The 15681-nt window shown below is 39.2% G+C and overlaps 1 protein-coding gene across 8 annotated transcripts in view; it reads right to left on the bottom strand.

The window, feature by feature from the left end:
• The window catches only part of CDH18 (cadherin 18), a 908539-nt gene that overhangs the window by 62826 nt on the left and 830032 nt on the right, over window positions 1-15681 (bottom strand). For all 8 annotated transcript variants that reach the window (XM_043508441.1, XM_038391555.2, XM_038391556.2 and 5 more), the window contains one exon: window positions 4078-4214. In XM_043508441.1, coding sequence (XP_043364376.1) covers window positions 4078-4214 — 137 coding nt within the window. The remainder of the gene's footprint in view (window positions 1-4077; window positions 4215-15681) is intronic.

Below are 15681 nucleotides of genomic sequence, written 5' to 3'. Positions count from 1 at the left end.
CAGCGTGGAGCAGGGGTTGGAGCTCGCAACTTGTAGCCGTGCGTTGGGCTCAGGGCTCACGACACCCACACATAACTAGGTAGCGACCCCTTGAAGGTTGTAACCCCCAGTTTGAGAACCAATGTTGTAGATGAGACAGAAAACCATTTTTGCTTTACCGCATTATATCCGAATTCGTGTTATATCGGATTGCGTTATATCGGGGTAGAGGTGTATATAATATTACACTGATATATGGTTTGTATCAGTGTTTATTGATACAGAATGTATCAGTGTGTGTGAATATATATACACATGTCTGAAACATCTGCTTTAATATATAAAATCAAAACGTCTCATTCATATATATACATATATATGAATGAGACGTTTTGATTTTTTTTCCCTCCAGTATGACTCCTCACATTTATCCAAGTTTAAATTTCACTGCCCAATTTCCAATATGCTTAGATTCTTCAGGAGTCCGTCTAAATCCTCCTTAGTTTTTACCAACTGGGATGGGACATACCGTAATCTGATTTCACCACTTTTCTGCCCATTTCATTCATTACATCATTACAAAGTATTCTGATCAACACTGATCCCAACATCACCCCCTTAACTATTTTCCTTTCAGAGGAACAACTTTTCACTGAGGCTCTGTTCCCTCTCACTAAATCAGCTTTTAATCTACAACAGCACATTGCCCACTCATTCTGCAGTTATTTCCCTTAATAGTCTCTTGTCAGAGACCTTGTCTCAAACCTTTAGAAAAGCCAAACAAATCATGTCAACTGACTCTCCTCCATCACTATTTCATTTACTTTTTTCAAAGAATTCTAACAGTTAGTGAGACATGATTTACTCTCACTGAAGCCATGCTGTTTTAATCCTATTAATTTACTCTTATCCAAGTCTTATGTTACTCTGTCTTTAATATACTTTCTCAGTCAGTTTTCCCAGAACTGAGGTGAGGTTCATCACTCTACAGTTCCTTCACTTAAGATGTAGTACCACATTATCAACTTTCTTATTCCCTTGATATGTGGGGAATTCATAGCAGGAGTTATTGCAGACTGATTTGCACCAACCAATGCTAAAACAGCCAAAGCAGCTACTTCAACTATATTATTTTCCTGACACATCCCACTTACCCTGACTGTGGCCCTCTTGTATCTCATTTCTTATCCATCTTCCCAGTTAATGTGTTAAAGAAAGGATGGCCCCATTCCCCTTGCAAGGATTCATGCTTTGTGCTCATTGGGGATAGAAATTTTCAAAAGGACTCATTATTATATTCACTCTGCTCCCACTGAGATAAAACTTCAATGGGAGTAGTTAGGCCAATTCTGAGACCCGGATCCCTTGATTTCAATGGGAATTAGGTGCCTAAATACCTTAGCAGATCTGAAACTGAGTTCCTCTCAAAATTCCACCTAGAAAGTGCATGTGAACACCTCCTAGAGGGCTCAGAAACAATAAACCTGAAATGTAAGCAGAGCGTGAGTGCCAGTAGTATACACATAACACAAAGCTCTACATCTCCTTCACATCAAATACCGACAGCATTGTGAGATAAGCTGCAGCATAAAAGCTTAACTGGATAAAACTAAACCTAGGCAAAACAGAAGTGATGTTGGTGGGGAGAGAAAAACATTTTGGACACCTGGCCAAAACTATAATGTCACCAGAGGACCTGTGCCCTCCGACTGTCAAGATGGGGCACATTTTCAGGGACCTTCTACATTCCTCATTGTTATTGGCAAACCAACTGGCATAAATTGCTTAAAGGTTGTGACCCTGCTTGTCATATTAGGATTTAGACATGGTGGTTCTACCTGTTTGTCAGCCACAGGCTTGTCTTCTGAAATGTGTTGTGCATTTGAAAGTGAGTGCCATAGAAAAGATACATATGGTACAATAGTTGGCAGCCTGTCTGAGTAACAAAGAGTGATGAGAACTCTGATGCTCTGCATGTTGTATAGACTCCTGGTCCAGTACTAGTTTCAATTTAAAGTTTCTCAGGGGATTTGGTACAGTGTGATAATCTTTATAACTTGAAGACAATTCCAACTGGCGTACATTAAAATATTTTAATCTTAGAGACTAGTTATGGAAGAAGACGACCCAAGTAAGGTTAATCAAAACCTAGTCTGTCTGCCAATCCCCCCCTTTTAACCAAAAGCTTCAAATCTTTCCAACGCTCCAGTTTTAAGAATGAGAAGTACATGGAGGGAAAGCAATGCCCATTTCCCCCCACAACACAGAGCACTGTGGATGCAGAATTCTAAGGAGATTGTCTTTTAAAATAGCATTTCATCACCATACATCTCATTTTCTTTAGTTATAAATATAATCTTTATTACTATCCTGTGCACAGTACCACTCTCTTGATAATGTGACATAAATAATGTATAGAAAAGCTACATTTAACTTTAATGCTATTGAGATTTATTTTTGCAAAAGAGTTACATTTGGAAAGCCTGGATAGCTACTATTCCTTTTCACTTGCAGCTTCATATGGATGTCACAATGTGGCTTTTAATTTCTTAATTAAAGCTCACTTTTACTATGCACCTGTTTATGATTAGGCCTAAATTATAGTTTAATGCATGTTGCATTGTAATATGACAATTTGCAAAGAAACTGTAAAGCACTCTGAGGTTTCAGTGGTTGTGTTTTTTTATGACTAACCACATAAAACTCAAGATTTTACTATTTACTATAAGCATAATAATAAAATCAATTTGTTGTCCTCATACAATTTTATATATATATTAATAGAATTCTATTGGTATAGAATTATACTAATACTATAGCATATGCTAGTAGCATCTTCCATAAATGAAACTGCAAAACAGATTCAATTTTAATCTGTAGCTGAAACAGATGAAAACAGAGGGGATGCTCACCAGCGTTGGTGGCTATTGTCATTGGTCCACATTGTGTTGCATCATCTTGTGGCAATGATGGGATATAGCAAGAAGAAAAGAAAAAGTGCATCTGAAAATAGTTCATGTTCCCAAGCAAAATCATAGCCACTGAAAGATTACATTTGCGGGTTCAGTTGGCACAGTTTGTGTGGGCACATGCTTAGTATTCCTATCTCCCTTTGTTTTGATGCCAGCATTTATACTTTGCCAGGATGGAGGATCTGTGACGAAAATGAGTTCACTCACTTTTAGCTATTTTCTTAATTGGAGGAGAATTTTAAAAAGTAAAACAATTTTTCCCCTGTACCAATAACATTTTGACAACTTCTTCAGTTAAATAGGGCTACTGACAAAACTGGCTTTACAGATGCAACATATCAAGAAAATACTCTTATTTTAAGATTGCAAGTAGCCTTGTTTCTTCAGAGGAATTTGGTCTGGATTAGGCAGTTATGAGCATTTCACACAGAATGTTTGCTGTAGGAATAGGAACAGAATCCAGATCCAAATCTTATCCACTAAACTACAGTGACCCCCAGACAATTTGCTTCAGCTTTCTGTGTCTTAGTCACAATGAGTAAAAGTTTCAACATTTCCTAACTTGTGTCCCATTTTCCAAAGTCAAAAACAGATTAATAAAACCTTAAGGAATATTTGGGGATTTAATTTCTTAGATGAAAACAACAGGTGGAAGGGGGGAGAGAGATTCAATCTATAGGGTCATTAGGTTAATTCTAGCTATAAACGGAAATGGTTGAATTTCTCAGATTAGGCAATATTCTTAAAAAACTGATACTGTTTATTTGTCAAGAAATATGAAAGCTAATATTCAACCCACACAAAAAGGCTAAATTCCTTCCCGATATGAGAACATTACATATAATGGAGTTGTGCCCAAGACAAATTGGTATTGATGTGCTTATTAGAGGAAAAGGTTATAAATATACATAGATGAATAAATATATGTATTTGTATTTTTTCTGGAATTAGAGAAATAACATGTATACCTCAAATTCTCCTTTACCTCCAAATTGGTGGGAAAAGGCCTGACTTTGAAGAGAACCTATAGACAATTGGGATAATATTCCTTAAAAACAATTATTAGTCTTGCATTCATAAGATAGGGAAGCTTTTCTGTTACACATCTACTAAATGTATTATTTACCTATCTCAGAAGCAGCAACTGTGATGTTGTACCAAGATGTTTCCTCTCTGTCAAAGATCTTGGCAGTTTTAATGGTTCCAGTGTTAGCATCAATGATGAAATACCTATCTTCTTCTGTATTATGGTCAATGAAATATCTATGAAGGAATAAAAAAGCATAAATGCACAGATCTACTCCTTGTGGAATATATAATTGCAGAGCTGAAGAAAGCTACAAAGGAATACAATATGGGTTAATTTGTAAGTCTTTAAAAATGGTGCAGATTTTTAAAAGGTTAGGAGAAATTCTATATTATCAAAGGATCCAAAATAAAATTACATTTATTTCTTATTTCATCATGCAACTTGATTTTTTTATTCAAAACAAAATTTCCACAGGAATTTACAAGATACATTTTGCCAGGAGTTGATTTTTACATACCAGGAAAAAAAAGGTTCAATTCTATTATTAATTATTTGCTGTGACAGCAATCTCTCTTGTTTGCTTATTTCCTGTACCAATAATGTAGCATGTCTCACTGATAATGAATTTTGAAACATGATGATGTAAGATATTTTAGAACATTAAGGGTTGCTGAGATCAAAAATAGCTGATTCATGAAACTGCAAGTGACACTGGACTAGAAGCAGAACTAACCAAGCTTAACTGCCTTGGCTTGTTGGCATGTTTCCTAACAGTGAAAGTGAGAGCCTTGAAGTAGGGAAAGAAAAACAAAATAAAACAGAGTGAGGGAACACAGAGAAAGAGATTGGCAAGCAATATTTTTCAATGTATAATTCATTAACAATTACTTTTAATAAATGTATCATTTACAGACTTCAGTCAAGCTTTCTTTCTAACTCCAGGCTTGTTCATAATCTCTGATGAAAAACAAAGGAAGAAGATACTGAATATCTCTTAAGTACTGTAAGTGGTTCTTCAGATAGTTTATGACAGTCGTGATGTAACTGTGATAGTTTTAACACACAGAAGTTATATAGGTCAAAACAGTAGTTTTGACATACCACATCCAAAATGAAAAATATTTTCATTATGATTTATATATCACTACAAACATGTATTGTACATTGAAGGATAATAAAATACATAGTCCCTATTCCAAGGAGTTTCGAATCTAAGAGTCTGGCTCCTGCAGACACTGACTATCGGACACTTTGTTTATGACCGAGAGGAGACACATAATTGACTATTCACACTAGCATGTACTATGCTTAGTTTTGTTTGAACATGAACACTGTACCCTAGGATTAGATATAGTACAATGAATACAGCTAGAGATGGGAGTAAGTGAGATAAGGATTACAATGTTAGAAACACATGGATGCTTATGGATAACTATCAAATCACTAGACAAACTATATCTATATTATACTTGATTTTCACAGCTGCATAACAAATGGTGGCTTTAGTTTTTAAAGAGGAACAGCTTTGTCCACATCAATTACATATTGTGACAAAGCTCTGACTATGTCTCAGTGGGTCCCGCATTTCCTGGTGGATTATGCTAGCCTCAGAGGCTCACTGTGACCCTCCACGTAACCCTTCTCTCTCTAGAGGCAAGGGTCACAGCCTACTGAGCCATTTTTGTCATAAGCCAGCAAGGGAGGTGAGGAGAAGCTATCTTCCCTCACACAGTCTCCGTTGTCTCCCAGTCTCAGTGATTAGTTGGGGAGAGGAGGGGGGAGCCTGGGCTATAAGGTGGGTAGAAAGCTGGCTAGATTGTCGGGCTCAACGGGTAGTGATCAATGGCTCCATGTCTAGTTGGCAGCCGGTGTCAAGTGGAGTGCCCCAGGGGTCGGTCCTGGGGCCCGTTTTGTTCAATATCTTCATAAATGATCTGGAGGATGGTGTGGATTGCACTCTCAGCAAATTTGCGGATGATACTAAACTGGGAGGAGTGGTAGATACGCTGGAGGGGAGGGATAGGATACAGAAGGACCTAGACAAATTGGAGGATTGGGCCAAAAGAAATCTAATGAGGTTCAATAAGGATAAATGCAGGGTCCTGCACTTAGGATGGAAGAATCCAATGCACCGCTACAGACTAGGGACCGAATGGCTCGGCAGCAGTTCTGCGGAAAAGGACCTAGGGGTGACAGTGGACGAGAAGCTGGATATGAGTCAGCAGTGTGCCCTTGTTGCCAAGAAGGCCAATGGCATTTTGGGTTGTATAAGTAGGGGCATAGCGAGCAGATCGAGGGACGTGATCGTTCCCCTCTATTCGACACTGGTGAGGCCTCATCTGGAGTACTGTGTCCAGTTTTGGGCCCCACACTACAGGAAGGATGTGGATAAATTGGAAAGAGTACAACGAAGGGCAACAAAAATGATTAGGGGTCTAGAGCACATGACTTATGAGGAGAGGCTGAGGGAGCTGGGATTGTTTAGTCTGCAGAAGAGAAGAATGAGGGGGGATTTGATAGCTGCTTTCAACTACCTGAAAGGGGGTTTCAAAGAGGATGGCTCTAGACTGTTCTCAATGGTAGCAGATGACAGAACGAGGAGTAATGGTCTCAAGTTGCAATGGGGGAGGTTTAGATTGGATATTAGGAAAAACTTTTTCACTAAGAGGGTGGTGAAACACTGGAATGCGTTACCTAGGGAGGTGGTAGAATCTCCTTCCTTAGAGGTTTTTAAGGTCAGGCTTGACAAAGCCCTAGCTGGGATGATTTAACTGGGACTTGGTCCTGCTTTGAGCAGGGGGTTGGACTAGATGACCTTCTGGGGTCCCTTCCAACCCTGATATTCTATGATTCTATGATTCTATGATACCCCGGGCTCCAGCCAGGGACCCTGATAGTAGCAGCTCTTGGTAGCTGGCTTTTTGGAAACAGGATGAGTATGATTCCCTGGGCCACTTCCCCACAGCAGCCCCCACTTCCTCAATATCTACGTCACCCTTACCTCAGGCCTCCTTTCTTGTGCCTGATAAGGTTTGTACTACTCCGTTTCTCCAGCAGCCTGACTTCCTCCTACAGCTCCTGTCACACGCCCTCCACCTGACAAAGTGGGAGTCTTTTAATTAGTTTCAGCCAGCCCCTGATTGGCTTCAGGTGTCCTAATCAACCTAGCTGTCTTCACTGATTTCTGGAAGGATCTTAATTGGCCCCAGGTGTCTTGCTTAACCTGGAACAACTGCCATTTGGTTGCTATGGTAACAGGGATTTGTTTAGCCTGGGGCTAACATACCTCTTTCTCACTACCTTCCTATAGCCATCTGGCCTTGCCCCGTCACAATACATATATTCTATGGGAGATTAAAGCACTCAGTGTTGAATGAATAATTTCATTTTTATTTTTTATGTCACTTATGAAAATTTATTTCACTCACTGTTTCAGTTCACTTACTATGATATTAGAGAGAGAGAAAAGTTTTGAATCGTCCCACAGTTGTATTTACCTTTTCACTAGTTTTATTTACATACATTTAGGGATGTATCTTAAAAAAAATCTATTGGGTGGCTAAATATTTTCATGGCAAAGGTAAGAGAAATTTTCTTTGGCATAAATAAATGGACTACTGGACTGTTCTTTCATCTTCCCCAATATCTTATATTAAGAGAGTGTTTCCCTGTCTTCTAAGAGTCCAGAGTCCTCCTTAAAACCACTTCTTGCTTAAAGATTTCCAATACTAATATTTTCATTGAGGTCTCCAACCTCCACATGTCCCAATTGTTTCTTGTGTATCCTATCTAGAAGCATCTTACAAGTAGTTACTGTAGCATGGAGTCCCCCTGATTTCAACTGGACTATGTGCAGAAGAAATGATGCATGCAGCGCTAACTGTTTGCTGGATCAGACTCTTAGATGGTAAACTCTTCACTTGTATTTTATAAGTATCTTGTCTCCTATGTATGGTAAACCATTGTAGGTATGACCCGAAGACCATCCCAATGCCAGAGGGCCAGTATCTGGTAGTGCGTTTCAGCTAGTCTGACCAGTTCAGTGTATCCCAATTAACTTATGTTATAATCTATGTCTAATAGGTATTGTGTAAGGCAGTGTTTCCCAAACTTGGGATGCCACTTGTTCAGGGAAAGCCCCTGGTTTGCCGGGCCGGTTTTTTTACCTGCCACATCTGCAGGTTCGGACGATTGTGGTTCCCACTGGCTGCGGTTTGCTGTGCCTGGAAAATGGGACCTGCGGGAAGCGGTGCAGGCCATGAGACGTGGCCTGGCCCTTCCTGGGGAATCCCCAACCCACTATCCCCACATTACCTCAGTCTGGGCTACTGCCAGTCATCACCACGCCCCCGCTCCCTGGGGCAGACTGCAGTGTAAAGGCCACTCATCATAGGCAAGGGGGTTCGGACCTGTTGCCTTCCTCTGCCTCCCAGTACCTCTATGGGCCTTGGACCAGGAGTGCCCCCCTGGAGTGCCCCCGCTCAGCCTTCCCCAGCACTGCACCAGCCTGGAGAGAGACTTCTTGGGCCTCTGGCTCACAGCCTTTTTATACAGGCCAGCTAGGGCTGATTGGGGCATGGCCTAGCTGCGGCTGCTTCCCCAATCAGCCATCCCCAGCCACAGCCCTCTCCAGGGCCCCTTCTATTTTAGGAGCAGTGTAGCCACCCCATTACAGATACATTTCAAAAGTTCACTGGACTATAAAAGTCAGATAACCCCAAGTTATCTTTCACCTAACACAACAAAGAAACCAAACACTTTGTATTTGGTGGGAGATCCAAAGGGCCCCAATTGTACTGAGTACAATCCTGTTTAGGTTAAGCTACTGTTTTTTGCCAGTCCCTTGAAAGGACACTTTGCTGTACTTATAAAGTACTATGTATGCATACTATTGGTGCTCTAGAAATAAGCTTCCTGCCTCTTAATGACCAGATCCACTGGATTCAGGTTGATGACCAAATAGCTCCACTCAGATAGCCTTTTTTTAGAGCTAGATGACTATACTTCACCTCGGTTTTTCAATTTCTTGGTCCAATCAACAACAACAAAACCCAGAACAAACAACCAAACAAAAACCACCTTGCTGCTTATGACATTAATTAATTAATTACATTGTTATTACTCTTAATAATACTAGTAATGAATGTTGGTGCTTCTGTAGAATAGAAAATGGGGATAGCATCATTGAAGTTCTAAAGCTTCAAATTGTTTCTTCAAAACTGAATTTTCATCATAGATGAAACTGAGATGCAACCTGCATCACCCTTTTGTCAGGAGGGGGGTCTATGCCCCAGAGGGGGATTCGCTGAAGAGAAGGTCAAATGAAATGTGAATCACTGTTTTCCTTGGGTCTTCTGACCCAGTTCCTGGTCAAAGCTATCAGTTTTGGAGTGGGGGTGGGGGCTGCACTGGCCAGCTCTATGTCTTTTAGTTGAGCAGCCGTTGCAGGTGCCCCCAGTTATCTTAAGAAAAGCAAAGTACATTTGCCATGAGGCAGAAACAAAGAGAAGTTATAAAGAAAATAAGCAGTAAGCAGAATATTACCGTACACAGATGTGAAAAGCAAAGTGAGTTAGGCTCTGAGCTTAGATACAGAAAATATTGGGTAAGGGAGATTTTCAAAAATACCTAAGGATTTTAGAAACACAATCATTATTGATAGTCTTTCACTGAGATTTTTGCTTCTAAATCCCTTAGAAGCTTTTGCAAAATCTCCCTAAATTAACTGAAGATGTCATATAATACCAAAATCTGTCTCTCTGTCAAGCCAAACAAGCTGTCAGTTGGAGTTACTGCATGTCTCTCTCCAGTCATGTTGTTTTATTGGAAAAAACCTAGCTTTTCGTCCTATCCTAACCCCTTTTATTGGCTTACACATTACATTATAGATATTACAAACCCAGTTTGGTGTCTGTCTCATACGTCTCAACAGCTATGGACAATAAGAAATGTTCTTGTACAATTGCTCCTTGTCGTCTGGCATACATAGCTATCCAACCTAATAATCCTCCATCAATCATTTTTGAGACAGACCTGAGTTCACAACTCCCAATACATCTTTGACTTTACACATCAAAGCATGCTTAGCCAGGCAACCCTTACATAAACTGTTCATCCCCAAACCAAAAATATCACTCAGATAAATAGGTATCTTGGCATACCTATTAATCACACTATCCACAGACATACTATTATATAATTAAATAGCATTACAGTGATACCTATTGGGAGACTTGATTTGGCTTCAAATCGTAGTAGAGCCTCTTTCTTCACAAAAGAGTCTCAGATTTAAAGCAAAGGTGAGAGGGAAGATATCTCAAACAGTAGCACAGAAAAAAGTAAGTTGTTCCTTTAAGTTTACTGCCTGTGATCAAAAGTTTGCACAAAGATTTTGATCAATACAAACCTTAAAGGATACTGCAGCCTATTGTTTATGTAAGAAACAGTCACATAATACTAAGTGATATGATGAGGACAACTAGCTTTGACTGGTGTCTTGAGCCTAACCTCAGTGGATGTGTTTTGATTTTAAAAATGCATCTCAGAGGACTGGTAGATTGTCACCTCCACCCGCAAAATGGAGAAACAGGATCCCAAGAGGCCAAGTTTCTACTTCTTAAGAAAATCTCCCACTATTTTCAGAGTAGCAGCCGTGTTAGTCTGTATTCGCAAAAAGAAAAGGAGTACTTGTGGCACCTTAGAGACTAACACATTTATTAGAGCATAAGCTTTCGTGAGCTACAGCTCACTTCATCGGATGCATTTGGTGGAAAAAACACCACCAAATGCATCCGATGAAGTGAGCTGTAGCTCACGAAAGCTTATGCTCTAATAAATTTGTTAGTCTCTAAGGTGCCACAAGTACTCCTTTTCTTTTTTCTCCCGCTATTGTTAACTCTGTTTTGTCTCATGGTAGAAGTACTCCACCACTCTAGTGTGGACAGAAAGGTTGTGTGTTTGTGTGGTGGGGGGAAGAGCATAAGGAATCTTTCCTTCCTTGCAATTTCAATCTGCACATTCCTTTTAGGGTCATGGGCAAGGGGGTGTGGTCTCATTATCCACTAGAATTTAGCAGATCTGGATAGCCTTGCATCGGGGTGAACGATGGAATATACAGCACTTCACAAAGGCTTGTAATAGATGTGCTGCTTATGCACTCCTGGGAAACCTCCACATGGCCGGTTACGACAAGCAGTGCCAAACTGATGCAATCCAACCCAGAAAGATTTAAACCTGTACCCTTCCCCATCAGACCCTAGCAAAAGAAGGCAGCCTAAACTTGACATCTGATTTAAAAAAAATAAAAAAGAGTCCCCAGTCATCCTTATTGGTGGTCACTGGGGCTGAATCTGTATATGAACTCTAAATTGATGCAAGGGGTTTTATAATCTTAAATATAGATAGATAGATAGATAGATAGATAGATAGATAGATAGATAGATAGATAGATAGATAGATAGATAGATAGATAGATAGATAGATAGAAGTAACTGTTTGGCTCTAAAGGAATAAAACTGGTAATATTTAGACTTTCAGGCCTTAAGAAGGGTTATTGAATGTGAAGATTCAAGAGAGAGTGGTTAGATCTTATATCCACAGTCCTCCATGTCCACCCTGGTTTGAGTCTAAACACATTTAATCAGTTAATGACAGCCATTTCACCTGGGTGACCTCAAAGATTTAAAAGCCATTGTATACTTTATTGGCAAAACCAGGTTTGAGCAGAGTCTTTCCTGTCATCCTCATGCATTCAAATTACAAGATATTTCTAATGTTCTTCTGGAAAGAAGTTGTGTGCCAGTTGAAGGCAATGGTGCTTAACATCTGCATTGTGCCCAAGAAAATAGAAAAGATTATGGATTTGTCTCATCAGGCAAGACTAAAACTCAGGAGACTGTAATCCTATCCAGCTCTAAATTGGCACTGATGAGAGACTGAGGATTGTGCTAGTCACTGTCCTGCCTTAAGTATACAAAAAGGTCTGAGGATAGATAAACTGGTTTAGATACCTAAGAGGTTTTACAAGTTGAATAGATCCAATACAATCAAGTCTTGGAATAAATTTCAAGTGACCTGGACATTTCTGAGTCTGCGTGGGCACTGTCAGAGAGCTGGCTGCTCTAGCTGCAGTTAGCCACAGCTTGCTGGTCAGAAGACAGAACCTTCATTAAACATTACTAGAGCCCCTCAAATGTGGACAAATACAACTCAGCAGATGCAGCCTTCAGATGTGCCTCCCAAATGTGAAAAATTATGTGGCATTAGCCCACCATGTAAAAAAACAGAATACTTTTCATTCTGAGAAAATGGAATGCTGTTTGTATGAGGGGGAAAAAACATTTTTCCCACACTCACTTCTATTCACTGACAACTTCTACACATCTTTCCTACCCTTGATCATGTGTACTCTATTATCTTGCTTTTCTAGGAAAAGATTTGCTTCCATATTTTCTTTCTTCACCTTTGCATGGACAGAAAAGCCTGTAAGGACCTAAGTTAGAAGCAAAAGCAAGATGAAGATCCCTCTTATTTTACTGACTTCACTGAATTCTTCAGAGAATGACTCCTGCTGCAATGGCACTTTAAATAGGTGTATTGATACTGGGCATCTCACTGTTATAATCAGAATCCCCCTTTTTCAGCGAAATAAATATTTTACTCAGGTTCCAGGGCTGCTAGGTAAGTACCAATATTGAGTTCAGTAAAATACCAGGCCCAGTCTCCATCCCAAGGAACTTACACACTAAATGTGATTTTAATAACATATTTACTCATGCTTTTGGACATATATACACAAAATAGCAGAGTAAGTCATATAAGAATAAGCTTATATATTCATATCTGTTGATTACAGATTGGTGAGGATCAATCCTTCAGATCAAATCATGTCTAGATTTTGGGGACATTCAGATTATGACCTGATTCTTAATGCTATACGCAAGTTATACTCTAGTGTAATTATGCTGAAGTTAGCGCAATTTCACCAGCACAGAGTGAAAATTCAGGCCCTTGGAATTCCAACAGAGAAACAAACTGTCAGTTTTGCTGTCAAAACTATGGATAAGGTAAGAAACCATTCTGGTTGCTGAGAAATTTTGAACACCTTGTACTCGAAATCTGTGATGTGATAGCATCTTTTGGACTTATAAACGGCTGTTTTTATATGCATAGCAGAGATAGAGCACACAGCTTGACGTAGTGCAATAATATTTTGGGTATCTACAGGGAAGGAGCAGCAATTGGATGAGAGCTGCTTCCGTTCCAACACTGTCACTAAAGAGATGTATGCTACAGCCCCGGGGAAGACCCACAGCAATTCAGACAAAGCAAAAGATTTCTAGTCTTCAGCCAGGCAAAATATGGTGCTCTTCATATATTTTGATTTACAGACAACCTTGCAGACCTTGGGAAAAATTATATTGAGGGAATAGAGAGGGCAAAGATATAACACGAGAGGAAAAGAAGGCCCCTGCCTTCTCTGCTTGCATGGATCTGCACATGAGAATTTTTCCGGCAAAAAATGCAGATTCATCGACACTGAACTGTTGTGTGAATGCATGTTGGTTTTGCCAAATTGTTCATGTCAAAAAAAACAGGACACAAAAATGCCAAAAGTGCAAAAAATGTTGAAATGAAATGTTAAAAAAGACAATGTTTTGATTTTTTTATTCAAAATAACTTCATTTGAAAATATGCTTCAATTTTATTTATTTATTTAAAGGAACCACTCAAAATACAACCATTTGTTTTGGCTTGACTGAGTTTTTTTCCTTTGACCTGAGACCATTTTTATTTATTTATTTTTCAATTCACAGAAAATTTTGAAAACAATTGGTTTTGGGTCAACCCATTATTTTTTCCTCTGATTTTTTTGAAATTGCCTTAAAACAAAACAAAAATCAGTTATTTGCATAGCTCTACTGTACACTGAAACTCCTATAGAGATATACAGAGTGAAAACTTTACTGTCCATCTGTCAGGACTTTGATACCATCCTGCTCACTGTTTCATCCTAGTGCCTTACAAATTTTATGAATAAACACTAGAAAGAATGTCTACCTTTTTATCCGCCCTTTGCTTTGCACCAAAGTAGGTTCTGCAGTAGCAAACAGAGTGATCCCCATAGCACAGATTCATAAAATAGAGCCAAAGTGATATATTAAATACAGAACACAGACAGAAAACAGTTCATTCTCTATACTACACCATGATTTAAAATATCAAACTGACCCTTTTCTGAATATACATTATATACTGCATCACTTCTGACTGTAGTAAGGGCCTTCTGTTGACTTCTCTTCTCAATCATACACTGTATTCCATATTAGCCAAGTATTTTTGTTGTTGTTGACCTTATTCTCACACAGTGATTGCATACAGCTTTCCAGTATCCAGTAAGGATACTTCCACTAACCCTACATTTCCATATTAAGCCTGTGCTCCCACAGTTCACAGACTATATTATATAATATAATAGCTTTTACTGTTCCAGCATGTACTGGACCTACTTTATGTAGGGCTTTTCACTGCACTCTTTACATACAGCATTCCAGACTATTATAGGAGCTTTTTATTGCACTGATGATGTAATGTGTTTCAATCTTATATTAGGTGCCTGTCACTCCGTTGTTTATATGTATTGTGCGCCTAACTGAAATAGGAGATGCTATTCTATCATTTATATATTGTGGCCTACTTTATCAATGGAAACCTTCACTCCATTTATATGCTGCATTCCATATTTAATATGTTTTTTTTTCTCCATCAGCTTTGCATGTACTGTAATATAAAAAGAGTAATAAGTGATTCTGGACAGTGTGTTTGCCATAGAACCCACTTGAGCAAGCAAAAAGAAAAGGAGTACTTCTGGCACCTTAGAGACTAACAAATTTATTAGAGCATGCTCGGGGGTCGCATAACTAGTTACAGACTAACACGGCTGCTACTCTGAAACTTGAGCAAGCAGTTTCTGCTCCCTGTTCTGCGACCCCCGAGCATGCTCTAATAAATTTGTTAGTCTCTAAGGTGCCACAAGTACTCCTCTTCTTTTTGCGAATACAGACTAACACGGCTGCTACTCTGAAACTTGAGCAAGCAGTTTCTGCTCCCTGTTCTGCTTCCTCTTACAGTGTGGGCGTGCAGCAGGGTGTAAGTCAGGATGTTTACCAGGACACCGAAGCTCATTAGACCTATCTTCCCAAAGACATGTAAGATAATTGAGCCTGTGCAATTTAGCTTTGTCTGTTTGGGGTTTGTTTGGGTTTTTTTGGAAGGGTGGAGCTAGAATAGTTAGCTTTCATTCTTTTCCCTATTTATCAGCAGTGGGTTTTAGGAAAACCAGCTACTAGGCAGGGAAGAAAAAACTATAAGAACATAATTCTTGCAACATTCATTTTATTTCCAAACCCACACTACAGATCCCTCACATACTCACTCCTAAGATTCTGATACTGAACCAGAACCTACTTTGTGTAAGCACAGGTTTGGCTATTGGTTCCTCAAATTAAAAATTAAGGAGGGTTCAGAATTTGAGGGGTTGCTTTTGTTCCATCTCTAATAAATATAAATTTTTGCATTTAGGAACGTAAATATAATCCAGCTCAAGATCATTAAAGTTCTTAAAGGTCACAAAAAGAATGTTAGTAGTACATTGAATTTCAGGAGGATATACTCTTTGTTACAATATGAATCTCAGTGTTC

Source organism: Dermochelys coriacea, chromosome 2 (genome assembly GCF_009764565.3).
Source record: "Dermochelys coriacea isolate rDerCor1 chromosome 2, rDerCor1.pri.v4, whole genome shotgun sequence".
NCBI classification, from domain to species: Eukaryota; Metazoa; Chordata; order Testudines; family Dermochelyidae; genus Dermochelys; species Dermochelys coriacea.
The sequence above is the reverse complement of the archived record's forward strand: the minus strand, read 5'-3'. Positions and strand labels throughout refer to the sequence as shown.